The 13,087-nt window shown below is 36.1% G+C and overlaps 1 protein-coding gene across 1 annotated transcript in view; it reads right to left on the reverse strand.

Moving 5' to 3' along the window:
• Nucleotides 1-13,087, reverse strand: part of CSMD1 (CUB and Sushi multiple domains 1) — a 994,655-nt gene that overhangs the window by 694,626 nt on the left and 286,942 nt on the right. Inside the window, exon 3 of the mRNA XM_088530602.1 lies at nt 824-936. Within this exon, the coding sequence (XP_088386728.1) occupies nt 824-936 (113 nt within the window). The remainder of the gene's footprint in view (nt 1-823; nt 937-13,087) is intronic.

Genomic DNA, 13,087 nt, shown 5'->3' on the forward strand with positions numbered 1-13,087 from the left:
TCCATTTATATATATATATATACAAACACACATATCAGACTAATATTCATGATGTTTGAATGCAACCCTCCAGCTACATTTAAAACACCCTAATCATTCAAGAACGCTAAGCAACCGACTTAATGCTACTATATCTGCTATCTGCAACCTTTGCTTGAAAGTTCTCATGAGGCCTTCTGCCCAAGGTATTATGGAATTCACATCAACCCAGTTTATGCGCCTAAATTTCATTAAACACCAAAACACAGCATATGCTTGGCCCTTCCTCCATCACTCCAAATAAACTTGTTTGTACTTATTGTATTCTAAAAACTTTCATAAAAGAGGAAGAAGGAGGAAGTAGAAAAAAAAAAAAGACAGCTCAAAACCTTTTTCATTTTTCTTTTTGCCTTTGAAAGCATTTTTAATTTTCCACAAAGAAAACGTTACTAGGTGATGTTCAAGACCAGTTAGCATGTATATAGCCTCTCATCTTTACCATTATACTCCTTCAGTCAATCATGGCCCAAAAAAGTCATCAAAATAGATTTGATAAATACTTTGAAACCTTTTTAAAATAAAGCATTACTTAAAACAATTTTAGAAATTGTCAAAAACTATTAAAAAAATCCCACAAAAACTGAAGTGTTAGTCATAGTTTCAAATTTGAAATTAAATTTAATTAAACTCACTGATAAAGTCAAGTACACAAGAAAACAAAAATATTTTATAACATTCATCACTGATTCAAACCCCAAATAAAAGAAATTGAAATACAATGTTTGAACACGAAGGACATGAAAAGAAAAATAAAGAGTTAGAGACTAGGGGGAAAAGGTTTTACCTTCATAGATAGCTTTGAATCCTTGAGCACTGACAGCAAAGTCTGTGGTGAAACAGAGGGTGAGGATAGAACCTGTGCTCACGATAGATGATGGAAGCTGAAATCCAGACAACCTGTGTAATAAAAAGGCAAAATTATAACATTTAAAATAAACAGAGTAAAGCTGAAAGCTAATTATAGCCTACAAAGAAGATATGAACTTGCTCATCTTCCTCCTCACACTGGAAAGCATGTAATGTCATGCTTTCATATATTTTAATCATGTTTACATAATATTACCTAATGCCACATTTTGACCACTGATGTAGCTTCTAAACAGTCACTGCAAGATACCAATCATATCTAGCTACTCAAAAATATAAGCCAGCAAAAAGGTTTCCCCAATTATTTTTAATCAACGTTGCCTCCTATGTGCCAATTAACTCTTTGACTTATCTTTTCACCTTCTGTACACTTGTCAGCCTCTTACTCCTTCTCTTTTCCACCCATTCTATTATTAATTCATGTACTTTCTGATCCTTCATGTCTTCCCCTTCTTTAAGAAAGGTTTCAAAGACAGTCACAAACACATAGTCAGGCACACATGTGTGTAGAAGTGTTTTGTTTGTTTCATGTTTTTTGTGGGTTATTCAAAAATTACTTGAAAAAAGGTGTTTTCAGAAATAATTCAGACAGCCAAACTATGTTAGAAGCACCCAGGTCTTCTAATAAAAAATAAATAAAAACTCAGTTTATTTTCCAAACACATAATAGACAGCAGACAAAAATCCAGTGTATTATTCTTATTATTCAGATTCAGATTTTCTTGGCACATTTAAGAGTCCAGATGTTACAAAGAGAGGACCCTGCACCCACAGAAGTTCATTCTTTTCTCAGGTTAGACCACTGAAACTAGTGAAGACACCTTGTTATAATTAGAGATTGATCTATAAGTTTAAGACCTTTCTTTCTAGGAAGAACTTTTGGAAGTGTATGAACATTCTCAGAAGAAACAACCAGACAAAGACAAGAAATTCCTGTCTGAAATTAGCTATCAGATACGATTTACAGACGATATTAATCACAAGGTGAATACTAACCAGATACTAACAAAAAGCTATTAACCAATATTAATAATAGAAAGATAGAAAATAATAATAATAATTTAGCCTTTATTTCTGGCAACTGACAGATAAACTAAAAATATGATTTAACTGTAAGAAAATTACAGTAATTCTCTTATTTTGTCATAAAGTGGGACATGTCATTAACCACTCTACAAAAGGAAGTGCTCTCTACCATCATAGTTTTTCAAAAGTTAGATATATTGGAGTGTAGAGGAGACCCAGATGCTCATTCTGGATAAAATTCATCATGCCACAGAAAACACATACAAACCTACAGGCAAGTGGTACCACAAAGATTATGCTAATGGATTATACATGAGAAAGTAAAGCAGGCTTTCCCTTAAGTGCCAGGGTTTCAGACCAGCTGTTTTAGTCCACCAGAAACACTGCACCATAGCACAAAACTCAACTGCTAACTACAACATAGTGAAGTGTCTTCAAAAGGCAAAAAGTCTTGGGCTTAATGGGAAGTTTTCCTAGATACATTAAAAAAAAAAAGTGAGAGATTTCTCCATGTTTCAAGTATCTAATAATGCCAATAGCTAATAATAAGTACCCATTACTAAAGATGTAAAGGAAAAAAACAATGCTTTGAACAAACTAGTTCATAGAAACCTAGCACTTATTCCCAGGTATGAGCAGAGAATGCTACAAGCGCATAATCCATTTAAGTTCAGATATTCAGATATTCAACTTTAGGTATTAAAAAAAATCTTTTAGACATATTTTCTTAATTATTAGCAATTTTAAAAGCTTAAACTACCTAAAACTCACCTCGGGTATCACACAAATAGCAAAACCAATACAAGCTCCTTTTAGGAACACCTCATCAGATCCACATAAGACTTCTACCACCAGGTTCCCCTTACAGCTCAGGGCACCCCCAAAAAGACACCTCAGCTGCTCCCTGCAGCCTCACTAGATTAATTAAGGTCATCTGATTCTCAGTTCTTCTAATTAGACTCAGTTAGAGTGTGTGCCCTTCACTAGAAAGGCACTGAAACTATTCCATTTGAAAGTGCTTTTACCAACTTATGGTTTACAAAGACTTATCTCTTACCTGGGTACCCTTCTTTCTGGAATTTAGGTTTTATAATATGAAATTCCTTATTAGTTCTGAGTGTGCAAGAAGCAGATTTTTGAATTAAGTCTCTCATACCGCTAACATACAGTCTCTTTTTTTTTTTTTTTTTTTTTTTTTTTAATGACAGGATAATGCGGACACTTCCTGGTCCTTCCTGTGAATTTGGCTTGAGTAGGAACTGAGTAGGGGGTCACACAGCTCACAGGGGCCTCCATCCACTGGAGAAGCTGAGGAGCCAGTGCCAGTGACTGGACTAGCTCTGGTGATATCCCCACAGCAGGGCTTGTCACAAAGACAGTTGCTTTTCCAGCACTGACTGCCAAATGATGGCCCCAACTAGGCTCATTACTTGTTTAATTCAGGCTGAGGAGAAAAGGGCTTGCATAACACCAAGGAGTAACACTTATTCTCTCAGTCTCAGTCTCTGACATAGCTCAAACAACAGGAAAGACAAAAAGTCAGAGTATGTCTGAAATGTGTGGAAGGCAGTAAGACTGACGGCTGTCATTTAATTGAGCTGCCAGGCCAAGGCACTACTACATGAGTATGCTGATGTTTATTATGTCTCCACATTACTCTACTGTGTATTTTGAAGTGATTTCTACCCATTACAACAAAATAGAACATGATAAATGTTCCTGTCTGTATGCTAAATGAAACTGAAAAAATAACATTTCATAATATTTGATAAAACTGGACAAGAATAAAGCAGTGCAATATAAAGTATTACTGCCAGAGTGATAGAAACAATGTTCTTTCATAAAAGAAGCAAAATATTACACATACTATCAAGCTAATTATCCTTTGTACTTGAGAAAGGCAACTGACATTTTAAGTAATATGAGATATTCTAGTTTAACAATTACATGAACAGACTTCTGCCATCTAACTGCCAACCATTAAAATATTTTCAGTGTAACAGAAATCTCTTTTTTCTGATCTATAATAGCAAAAGGAGATATTTATTTGGGCTTCCTTTTTTCCTTCCTCGAGTGACACTCTAAATAAAATATGAATGTGTAAGCACACAGATATCGCTAGACCAAGACAGACTATCTCAGTTGTACTGGTATGAATCCAGATGGACTCAGTGGAAGTAAAATTACACAGAAGCAAGTGAGAGGGCAATTTGAGTAATTAGTAATTTCACTTAAACTGAATTCTATTTTACTAATGACGCAAACAGGTCTTCTAGCCTGAACTATTTAATCCAACCTGTCACCTACTTTCTTGTGTCTAATAGCTCATTAACAGCAATAAAATTAGATTAATAATAATAAAAAGTAATAACATCACTGTTAGTAGTAGATTACAGGCAAGATTTAAGATTGCTTATTAAAAACAAAAGCAGTAATAGATTTCTCAGCTGCTCTTTTCCACCCACACTTGGCCCAACTGTTTAAAAGATATAAGTTTAGAAAAAGTTTGTATTAATCAGCTTAAACTTACATGAACTGAGTTATGTCTGTTTGCTCTCACATATGGATAAGCCACTTTCACCCATCTTTCGATTTTAGTTATGTCAGATAATCTATCATGCTGTAAAGTGTGACCTGTTTCTGTTGTTTTAGTTATTCGCTTCAGTTTTGAAGCTTGCATTAGGTTTTTCATAAGGCTTTATAGAGCTCTGCATAAGGGTGGGAAGAACATGAAAGCAATGAACATGGTTGTTCACAAAAAATATTCAACTTAAAAACAGATGAAGATGCATTTTATTTAAAATCCGTAATGCTGTAGATTATATTCATGTCTTGCACTTCTGAGCTATTTGAAAATGGAAAATGTACAAAGCTCTTCATTTGAAAAGATTAAGCAAAAAGCACTTCCCCCTCCCCAAACCTCAAACCTACATGGCAACACAAATACCACCTTAGGCCTCTATGTTAAGTGGAAGTTAGAGAGGAAAAAGTCTGTGAAAAGTTCTTTTTTTTTTTTTTTTTCCTCTTCATGGACCAGCAATTAATTAGTGAAAAATCTCATGTGTTCATGTCTCCCTAGGTATACAGGTTCACCCTTTATTGTAGCATTAGAGCACCTTCCACAAAAAGAACAGTGAAATGAAGCTAGTGTAAATGGAAATGGAATGATAACAAGTGGCTTACAAGCCCTGCAATATGCAAAAAAATGCCAGAGGGCAAAAATAAATCAAATTCTGAAGATTTCCTTTAACATCTTTACAAATTGGATTACAGTAGCATTACCTGCCAGAAAAAAAAAATCCTACTGTAACCTTTTTGGTGGCACCACTTCAAGCAAAGGCCTTGAGGCAAAATAAAATATACCAGCAAATATTTGAATAGATCACATTTTTGTACAGAGAGCAAGTTTTTCCTTGGCTACAACAGTGATATATCCAAAAAGAAAAACGCAACACTATCCAAACATAAGTATATTTAACAAAGAGTTTATACAGTGCTTGACATTCCTTCTAGAAAGAAGCAGACAGGAGATTCATGCCCAGAACGTAATTCTAGGAATGTGTAAAATTCCGTATCTGCTCTAGGGTCCACAGTTGCATGGCTTAGCAGTTCATTCAGATGCAAAAGATTAGATACTGGATGTCTTTATTTTTCCATGCATTAGTTTTCCCATTTGCAAAAGAAGGATAATATTACTAACTGACAAGAGGTTTGCTTTTTTAAGAAAAAGAGTACATTACAAAGTATAGACCAAGAACTGAAGGATGAGTACACTTAAGTAGTTTGAATCAGTAGAGAATAAAAGTAATCTGCCACTGTCTCAGTTCTAATGCTTCATTTTGTTTTTAAAGTAATTAATTTTCAGAGCTGTAAGACAGAAAAAAAATCATACTCAGGAAAGCATAATTAATGAAACAGTTCCAAAATCAAAAGGTTTTGGAGCAATCAAATGAGACCTTTCCTTCACCTTCGCTATCTCCCTAACTGCTTACATAAATATGGCAATAGAACCCTTCTCACTTGATAAAATGCTGTATCCTGGTATCCTGTTTCAAAACTGAGGAAAGGAGTTTCCTTCATGGTCACTCCATTATGACTTTGGCTTTTTTCCTTCTTTTTTTTTTTTTCTTTTTTTTTCTTTTTTTCTGAAGTTAATTGTTCTGACAACTCTATGTGAAAGGGGTCAGACTTTGACAGTTTCAGATCATCTGCATAAAGCTCATTATTTTAACCTTCTACTCCTGTGTTTTACTCCCAAGAGCTATGACACTCTTTTTTTTCTATGCAAGCCTTTGAATTCTGTCCATTATTTCTATTTATCATACCAGAAGTTTAGAACAGTTTACATCACTTAGTAGTCGAATATCTCCAGTCAAAATTGTTACCTTGCTCATGTGTCCATTAAAGAAAGAAATCTACTGGCTATTTCAGTGCTCATAAAGTTCATCTTTTTTTTTGTAAATGTAACTTATAAAAAAAGAAATTCTCATATTATATAAGTGTTTCGGACTAACTCTATCACAGAATCACAGAATGGTTGAGGTTGGAAGGGACTTCTAGAGATCATTTAGTCTAACCCCCCTGCTCAAGCAGGGATGCATAGAGCACGTGGCACAAGGTGGCACCCAGATGGGTTTGGAAGATCTCCAGAGAAGGAGACTCTACAGCCTCTCTGGGCAGCCTGTTCCAGGGCTATGTCACCGTCGAAGGAAAGAAGTTCTTCCTCATATGGAGATCAAACTTCCTATGTTTCAACTTATACCCGTTACCCCTCCTCCTGTCAGTGGCCATCACAGAGAAGAGCCTGGCCCCATCCTCCCTGCAATCACTCCTCAGGTACTTGAACGTGTTGATCAAATCTCCTCTCAGTCTTCTCTTCTCCAGACTAAACAGGCCCAGCTCACTTAGTCTATCCTCATACAATAGATGCTCCAGTCCCTTAATCATCTTCGTGGTTCTATGCTGCACCCTCTCTAGAAGCTCAATGTCCTTCTTGTACTGAGGAGCCCAGAACTGCATCCAATACTCCAGGTGCGGCCTCACCAGAGCTGAGTAGAGGGGCAGGATCCCCTCCCTCGACCTGCTGGCAACACTCCTGATGCAGGCCAGGATACCATCGGCCTTCTTGGCCACAAGGGCACATTGCTGACTCATGGTTAACCTTTTGTCACAACCAGGACTCCCAAATCTCTCTCTGCGGAGCATCTTTCCAGCAGGTCAACCCCTAAACTGTCCTGGTGCCTGGGGTTACTCCTCCCCAGGTGCAGGGCCCTGCAGTTGTCCTTGTTGAACCTCATGAGGTTCCCCTCTGCCAACTCTCCATCTGTCTACATCTCTCTGAATGGCAGCACAGCCCTCGGGAGTGTTGGCCACTCTGCCCAGTTTGGTATCATCTGCAAACTTGCTGAGGATGCACTCTGTGCCCTCGCCCAAGTCATTGATAAACAAGTTGAAGAGCATTGAGCCCAGTACTGACCCCCGCAGGCCACTGGCCACAGGTCTCCAACTAGACTTGGCCCCATTTATCACCACCCTCTGGGGTCTGCCATCCAGCCAGTTCTCAATCCACTTCACTGTTCATTCATCTAGTCCACTCTTCCACAGCTTTTCTATGAGGATGTTATGGGAGACTGTGTTGAAAACCTTGCTGAAATAAAGGTAGACAACATCCACGGCTCTCCCATCATCCATCCAGCCAGTCACCTTATCACTCTAGCCAGTCACTGAAGGCTATCAGTTTTGTTAAACATAACTTGCCTTGGTGAATCCATGCTGACTACTCCTGATCACCTCTTTTCCTTGACATATCTAGAGATGGTCTCTGACTCTATACTGTATTAAGGACTATGTATCATATTCTCTTTCAGTATATCACTTGACATCTCCTTTTAATATTTTGCCATATTCAAAACCTTGTGGTAGGCTTTTGTTTGTGTAGTGTGGTGCTTTGGGTTTAAATGTTTTGTCTACATAGACTATGACTACACTGTAAAAGGAACCAGGGATACCAGCACATCTGAGAATATCCAGCATGGGCAATGAAGACACAGAGATATATGTGGATTTTCACCAGTAGGTCCATTTACAATGCAGATGGTGGAACTGAAATTGATGCATTTTTTTCCCATCATTTAATGTGGACCACATACCATAGCGGAGGTCCAGCATCCTTATGGAAGCTGCACAACTGGAATATACCAATGGAAAGTTGGTACTGGTTGTTAGTGTAGGCTAAAGACCTTACTTTAAAAACTTTGCTCATATCCATTGCTAATGGATTCTTTTTTTTTTCCTTTTCTAACTTTTAGAAAGCTGTTACTCTGAAAAGTCAGCTAATCATTTTTTTTCAGAATACCATTGCAATATCTATGTCCTATCTCAGCATGTGATGAGTTATAGTTTAACATATTGAATTCTCACTGTTATCTACCTCAAACTGTTAATAAAATACAGATATTAATCATTATTGCAGATTACTGATTATTGATTTCAATCAGTAATACAGATTAAACCCAAATTGTTCTCTCAATGGTGCTGTGGTATCAATATGCCACCTAATCAATAAATGTTCAACATATTCAGAAGTAATGTAGCAGAATTATCTCTTGATAAATTTAATAGTGAGCAGTTCTGATAGCTTTACCCTAAAACGTCATATCCAAAAAGTAAGCTTAGAAATATGTCTCATTGAGAGATATTTCACCTCTTTCTTTCTGAGCATCTTCTATGGTTATGAGCATTTTCTGTGCTTATATTTTAAGTCACCTCGGTAGGTTTGCCCTAAGATGTATAATTTGATGCTTGAACTCCTCCTATCAGAAAATTATTTCTTGTTCTGCTCTCCTTTAATCCTTACCCATATAATACATCATTTCAGGTCTTATGATCATCATTGAGATTATCTATAGTAATATCATTTTTATTTTGGAACAAATTGTTTCTTACGGATGACTTGCCCTAACAACAGTTTTCAGGTAAGTCATATTTTGACAGATTAAAACTTTGGAAGTGCTTCTTCGAAAGAAAGGTTGTATGCAAGGTCTTTTTTACTCATATTTCATCAAAGTTTCTCTTAAAATTACACTGTGATACTCTGGCCCCAGAAGTACATGCTGCCTGTCTACCTGAATCCAGTTGAGTGTTTGGTAACTAATGCCAATAACTTGCACGACTTTATTGTAGGAAAGTGGTGATACTCTGCATTACTGACTGGCTATTATGTCCTGTTTACTCCAGGAGACTGTCTTGGGAGAGCTGTCTGAGGCAGCCATTATTTATCCACATGATGTAGCACCCTGAACCACAGAATTACAGAATCACAGAATGGTTAAGGTTGGAAGGGACTTCTAGAGATCACCTAGTCCAACCCCCCTGCTCCAGCAGGGACACCCAGAGCACAGGGCACAGGGTCACATCCAGGCGGGTTTTGAAGATCTCCAGAGAAGGAGACTCCACAACATCTCTGGGCAGCCTGTGCCAGGGCTCTGGCACCCTCACAGTAAAGTTGTTCTTCCTCATATGGAGGAACAAAGAAAACAGCTTTGCTTTAGTTTTCACCTATAATACACTTTTGGCATCCTCAATATATTCAGAAGCCTAGAAAGATTAAAGATAGTGCCTATAGATCGTCTTTTGAATTCTCCCCATGAAAAAGCCACCTGGACTGAGAAATGAGATGGAAGCAGGGAAAGTCAGACAAGGAAACTAAGCAAAAATAATTGCAATTCTATCTGCAAGTGAATTGGAGTAAAGACGGATGCCAACAAGTGAAGATGAAACACAAGTCATGTGATAATGCTATCCTTCTCTTGCTATGGCTGTCAACAAACACATCGTTGTTTAGACACATCATGGTTTAGAGAAGGAAGTTCAGGGTGCAATTATCAACCTGATTGCAGAGCCATTGCTTCAAACAGCTAAGCAAGAACAAGCAATGAAATTCTAAGAGCAAATTCATAAGTAAAGATAAAGAAAGGGAGGAAAGGTGGGGGATACTTACAAAAGTGTCCCCTAAAAATAGAAAGAAAATAAGTAAAAGTTACTGGAAGAATCAAGACAAATGCAAAGAGAAGCAAAATTATATTTATTTCTTTGATCCTATTTTTAAGCTTCTTTATCTTCTATCTTCTTTGATTTGTGCTTCCTTATGCTTTTTTTTTTATACATCTGCTAAAAAGACATCATAAACTTCTTTTGTGTCTTTTCTTTTGTTTCCTCCTACCAACCATTTTGTAATTCCCATAATTTCACACTACAATGAGAAGATATGATTAGCTTTCTCTTGCTGTTCTCTTTCTTGTCTTTAGTTAGCCATCATTTTAATACAGGGTTTTTGTTTTGTTTTGTTTTACTGTAGCTCTCTACCATCAGACTAGTGTGCTTGTAATCTCTAGGCTGCTATTCTTTACCCTTTTTTCTTACAACATTGTTTTTTGATCATGGTTTGGGAGAAGGAGATAACTTAATGCCTTCAGCCTTATCTGCTACAGATCTATAGCTGCACGTCTATCTGTACCTGCTGCCAAACACAAATCTGCCTTTTAGTGATTTGTTCATGAAACTGTTGCTTGATATTGCAGAATGAGAACTCCTTAATCTTTTAATTTCTGTATGTTCAGTAGATTTAAAAGTTTTTATGTTATGGCATTTGATCTGGGATATTTCCTTTAATGTTGAAAATCCTTCTATCAAAATAAGCCACTTTTGCTCCATTATTAATATCTATTCTGTAAGGGTTTGAAGTTTGCAACTGCTTTAACAAATACTATGTGAAAACCAAGCTCAAATGGTAAGGTAATACAGGTTTTCATAGCACATCTATTCTATTTAGCTTATTTTAAGTATTTTTAATTAGTTCTTCATGGCTAAATTTAAATTTTGGCTGTTCCATCCCTTATGTATACGTGAAACTCAGAAACATTTTGCTGATCTACAAAAACATTCACATTAAAACAAAAAGAAGAATTTCTTTACATCTTGACAAGATATAAAAAAGAGGTAACAAGAATTGGGAGGATTTTTATAAGTTTAAACTTAGAAAAATTTTTAGTAAAATAGTACTGTTTGCCCTGAAGAAAAAGACTTCTCAGTGGAAAACTTCTGGGTAATTCTAGCTATATCCTCATATACAATTTTAGTTATGATTGGATGTATGAAAACTCCGTATGTACTTTTCCATATCACAAAACCTGAGATTATCTGGGTGGTGACTGTAAGGATTAAAGAGTTAAAGGAAGTAATAAAATTCTGAACTCGGTGGATCTAAACCTCCTAATGATTCAACTACATGAAAAGGAAGTGACAGCAGGAGAGAAAATACTAGTAGTATATTAAGAACCATTTTTTTGGATCAGTTTCATCAGATATTTTTATATACAAACATATATATTCTTGTGTACATATACATACACATACATATATTTAATATATAAATAGCTGAGCGTAAGAAGTAGGACCGTAATAGCAAAACAAAGTTAGAAAATGGAGTTGACAAGAAGGAGGATTAGAACAGCTTATGAAATTCAGATATAAAGACTTAAGTAGTAAGATAAGATTGAAGGCTGGAGCTAAAAGGAATATATTGTGAAGTAAAATAGACATATCTTCAGGTAGCATGAATCATTCTTTTTTCACTGATTCCGAAAAAAGCTGAGCTGACCTCTTGCCTAATTTTAGATGGATAAAATTAGGTGAGACGAGTAACGCTTCCAGAGACTAATAAAAAAAAAAAAAAAAAGAAAAAAAAGAAAAAAAGGAAAGAATTTGCCAAAAAACCCCAGTATTGACAAACTTGAATGTGTCCAGTGGAATTCCATTAGATGCTTGGGGACAGGTGCACATGACTCATGTGAGGGAAAGGATGGTGGCGAAAAGAAGTCAAAAGAAGAACCTACATGCAGCTTCATTGGGTGTAATGGGGTAATAAAAAGCTGGAGCAAGACTCTTCTTAGAGGTATGCAGTGAAAGGACAAAAGCAATGGTTTAAAGTTGCAACTAGAGAAACTCCCCGTTAAACAAAATACAGGAATTCTATACTGTGAAAATGGTTAAGCAGTGGAAATTTTGGAATCTTCACTCTTGAAGATATTTGAAACTCAGGTTATCATGGTTCTGATCTACTTTGGAAGTTACTTTGGTAATTTCCAAACAGCTAGGACTAAACAACCTCCAGATGTCTCTTCCAGCCAGAATTGTTCTATAGTATTAGTAATTCTACTACTATTCTTGAATGGTGGTTTTAATGATTCAAAAAATTGTATTTGATGGCATTTTCAGCACTGTGGTGCTGTGAGTGGAAGATAATATGAGTTACTATATAATACTAAATTCAAGCTTAATGCCATTGATTGCGTATTCCATAGTGAGCTTCTAATGCCATGTTCTGCTAGAGTTAGAGTGATCTTTTTTAATGTCATTATTTCCTCCATTCACCCTTCCCAAACACTTCTGATCATTCTAGTTATTTTCTGAGAGGTACCAATCCCTTTTTTATACAACTAGCCCAACCCCTTTTGGGCTAATTACATTGGTATTGTGTAGCATCTGCGAGGTAAACACATGATTTGCAAGTAAATACTATGCTAACAGTGGAAATCTAGCATAAAAATTACAACTGAAAATGACATGATGAATACAGTATTAATCTGACAACTGTGGTCAAGCTATTAACCTAAGCCACTAAAACAGGCTGAAAAAAACATCTCTGGCAGCTGCCTCATAAAGACAGGAATACTGGAAAGCTCATATGGCAAGGGGAATAATCATCTAATAAGACAGAAAACCAGTAATATTAAAAATAGTAATATTTACTTTTGTAAATATTACAATTGTTGAAGAATTACTTAGAAATTTCATGTTTTCTACCGGATATATTTCTGAAGAATATCACAAATACAACTACGATATAACATACATGCAATTTATTAGCCTTTCGTTTTTATTGAAGTACTTAATATGTCCTGGTTTAGCCAACAATTTTGCAAATCTTACTTATGTTTAGCATCATAACTGAAAAAAATCTAGCCTAAAAGAAAATAAAGCTAAGTAAGAGTCAAGTGTTGACATTCAGAGATAGTCTAGTTTGCCAAAAACAAAAGCAAACCAAACCATGCATTACAAATTGCAAACAAGAACTATTAAGATCAGTGACTGATTT

This window comes from Tinamus guttatus, unplaced genomic scaffold (genome assembly GCF_059628265.1).
Source record: "Tinamus guttatus ecotype Peru unplaced genomic scaffold, ASM5962826v1 Tinamus_guttatus_pri_ptg000383l, whole genome shotgun sequence".
In the NCBI taxonomy this organism is placed as follows: Eukaryota; Metazoa; Chordata; class Aves; order Tinamiformes; family Tinamidae; genus Tinamus; species Tinamus guttatus.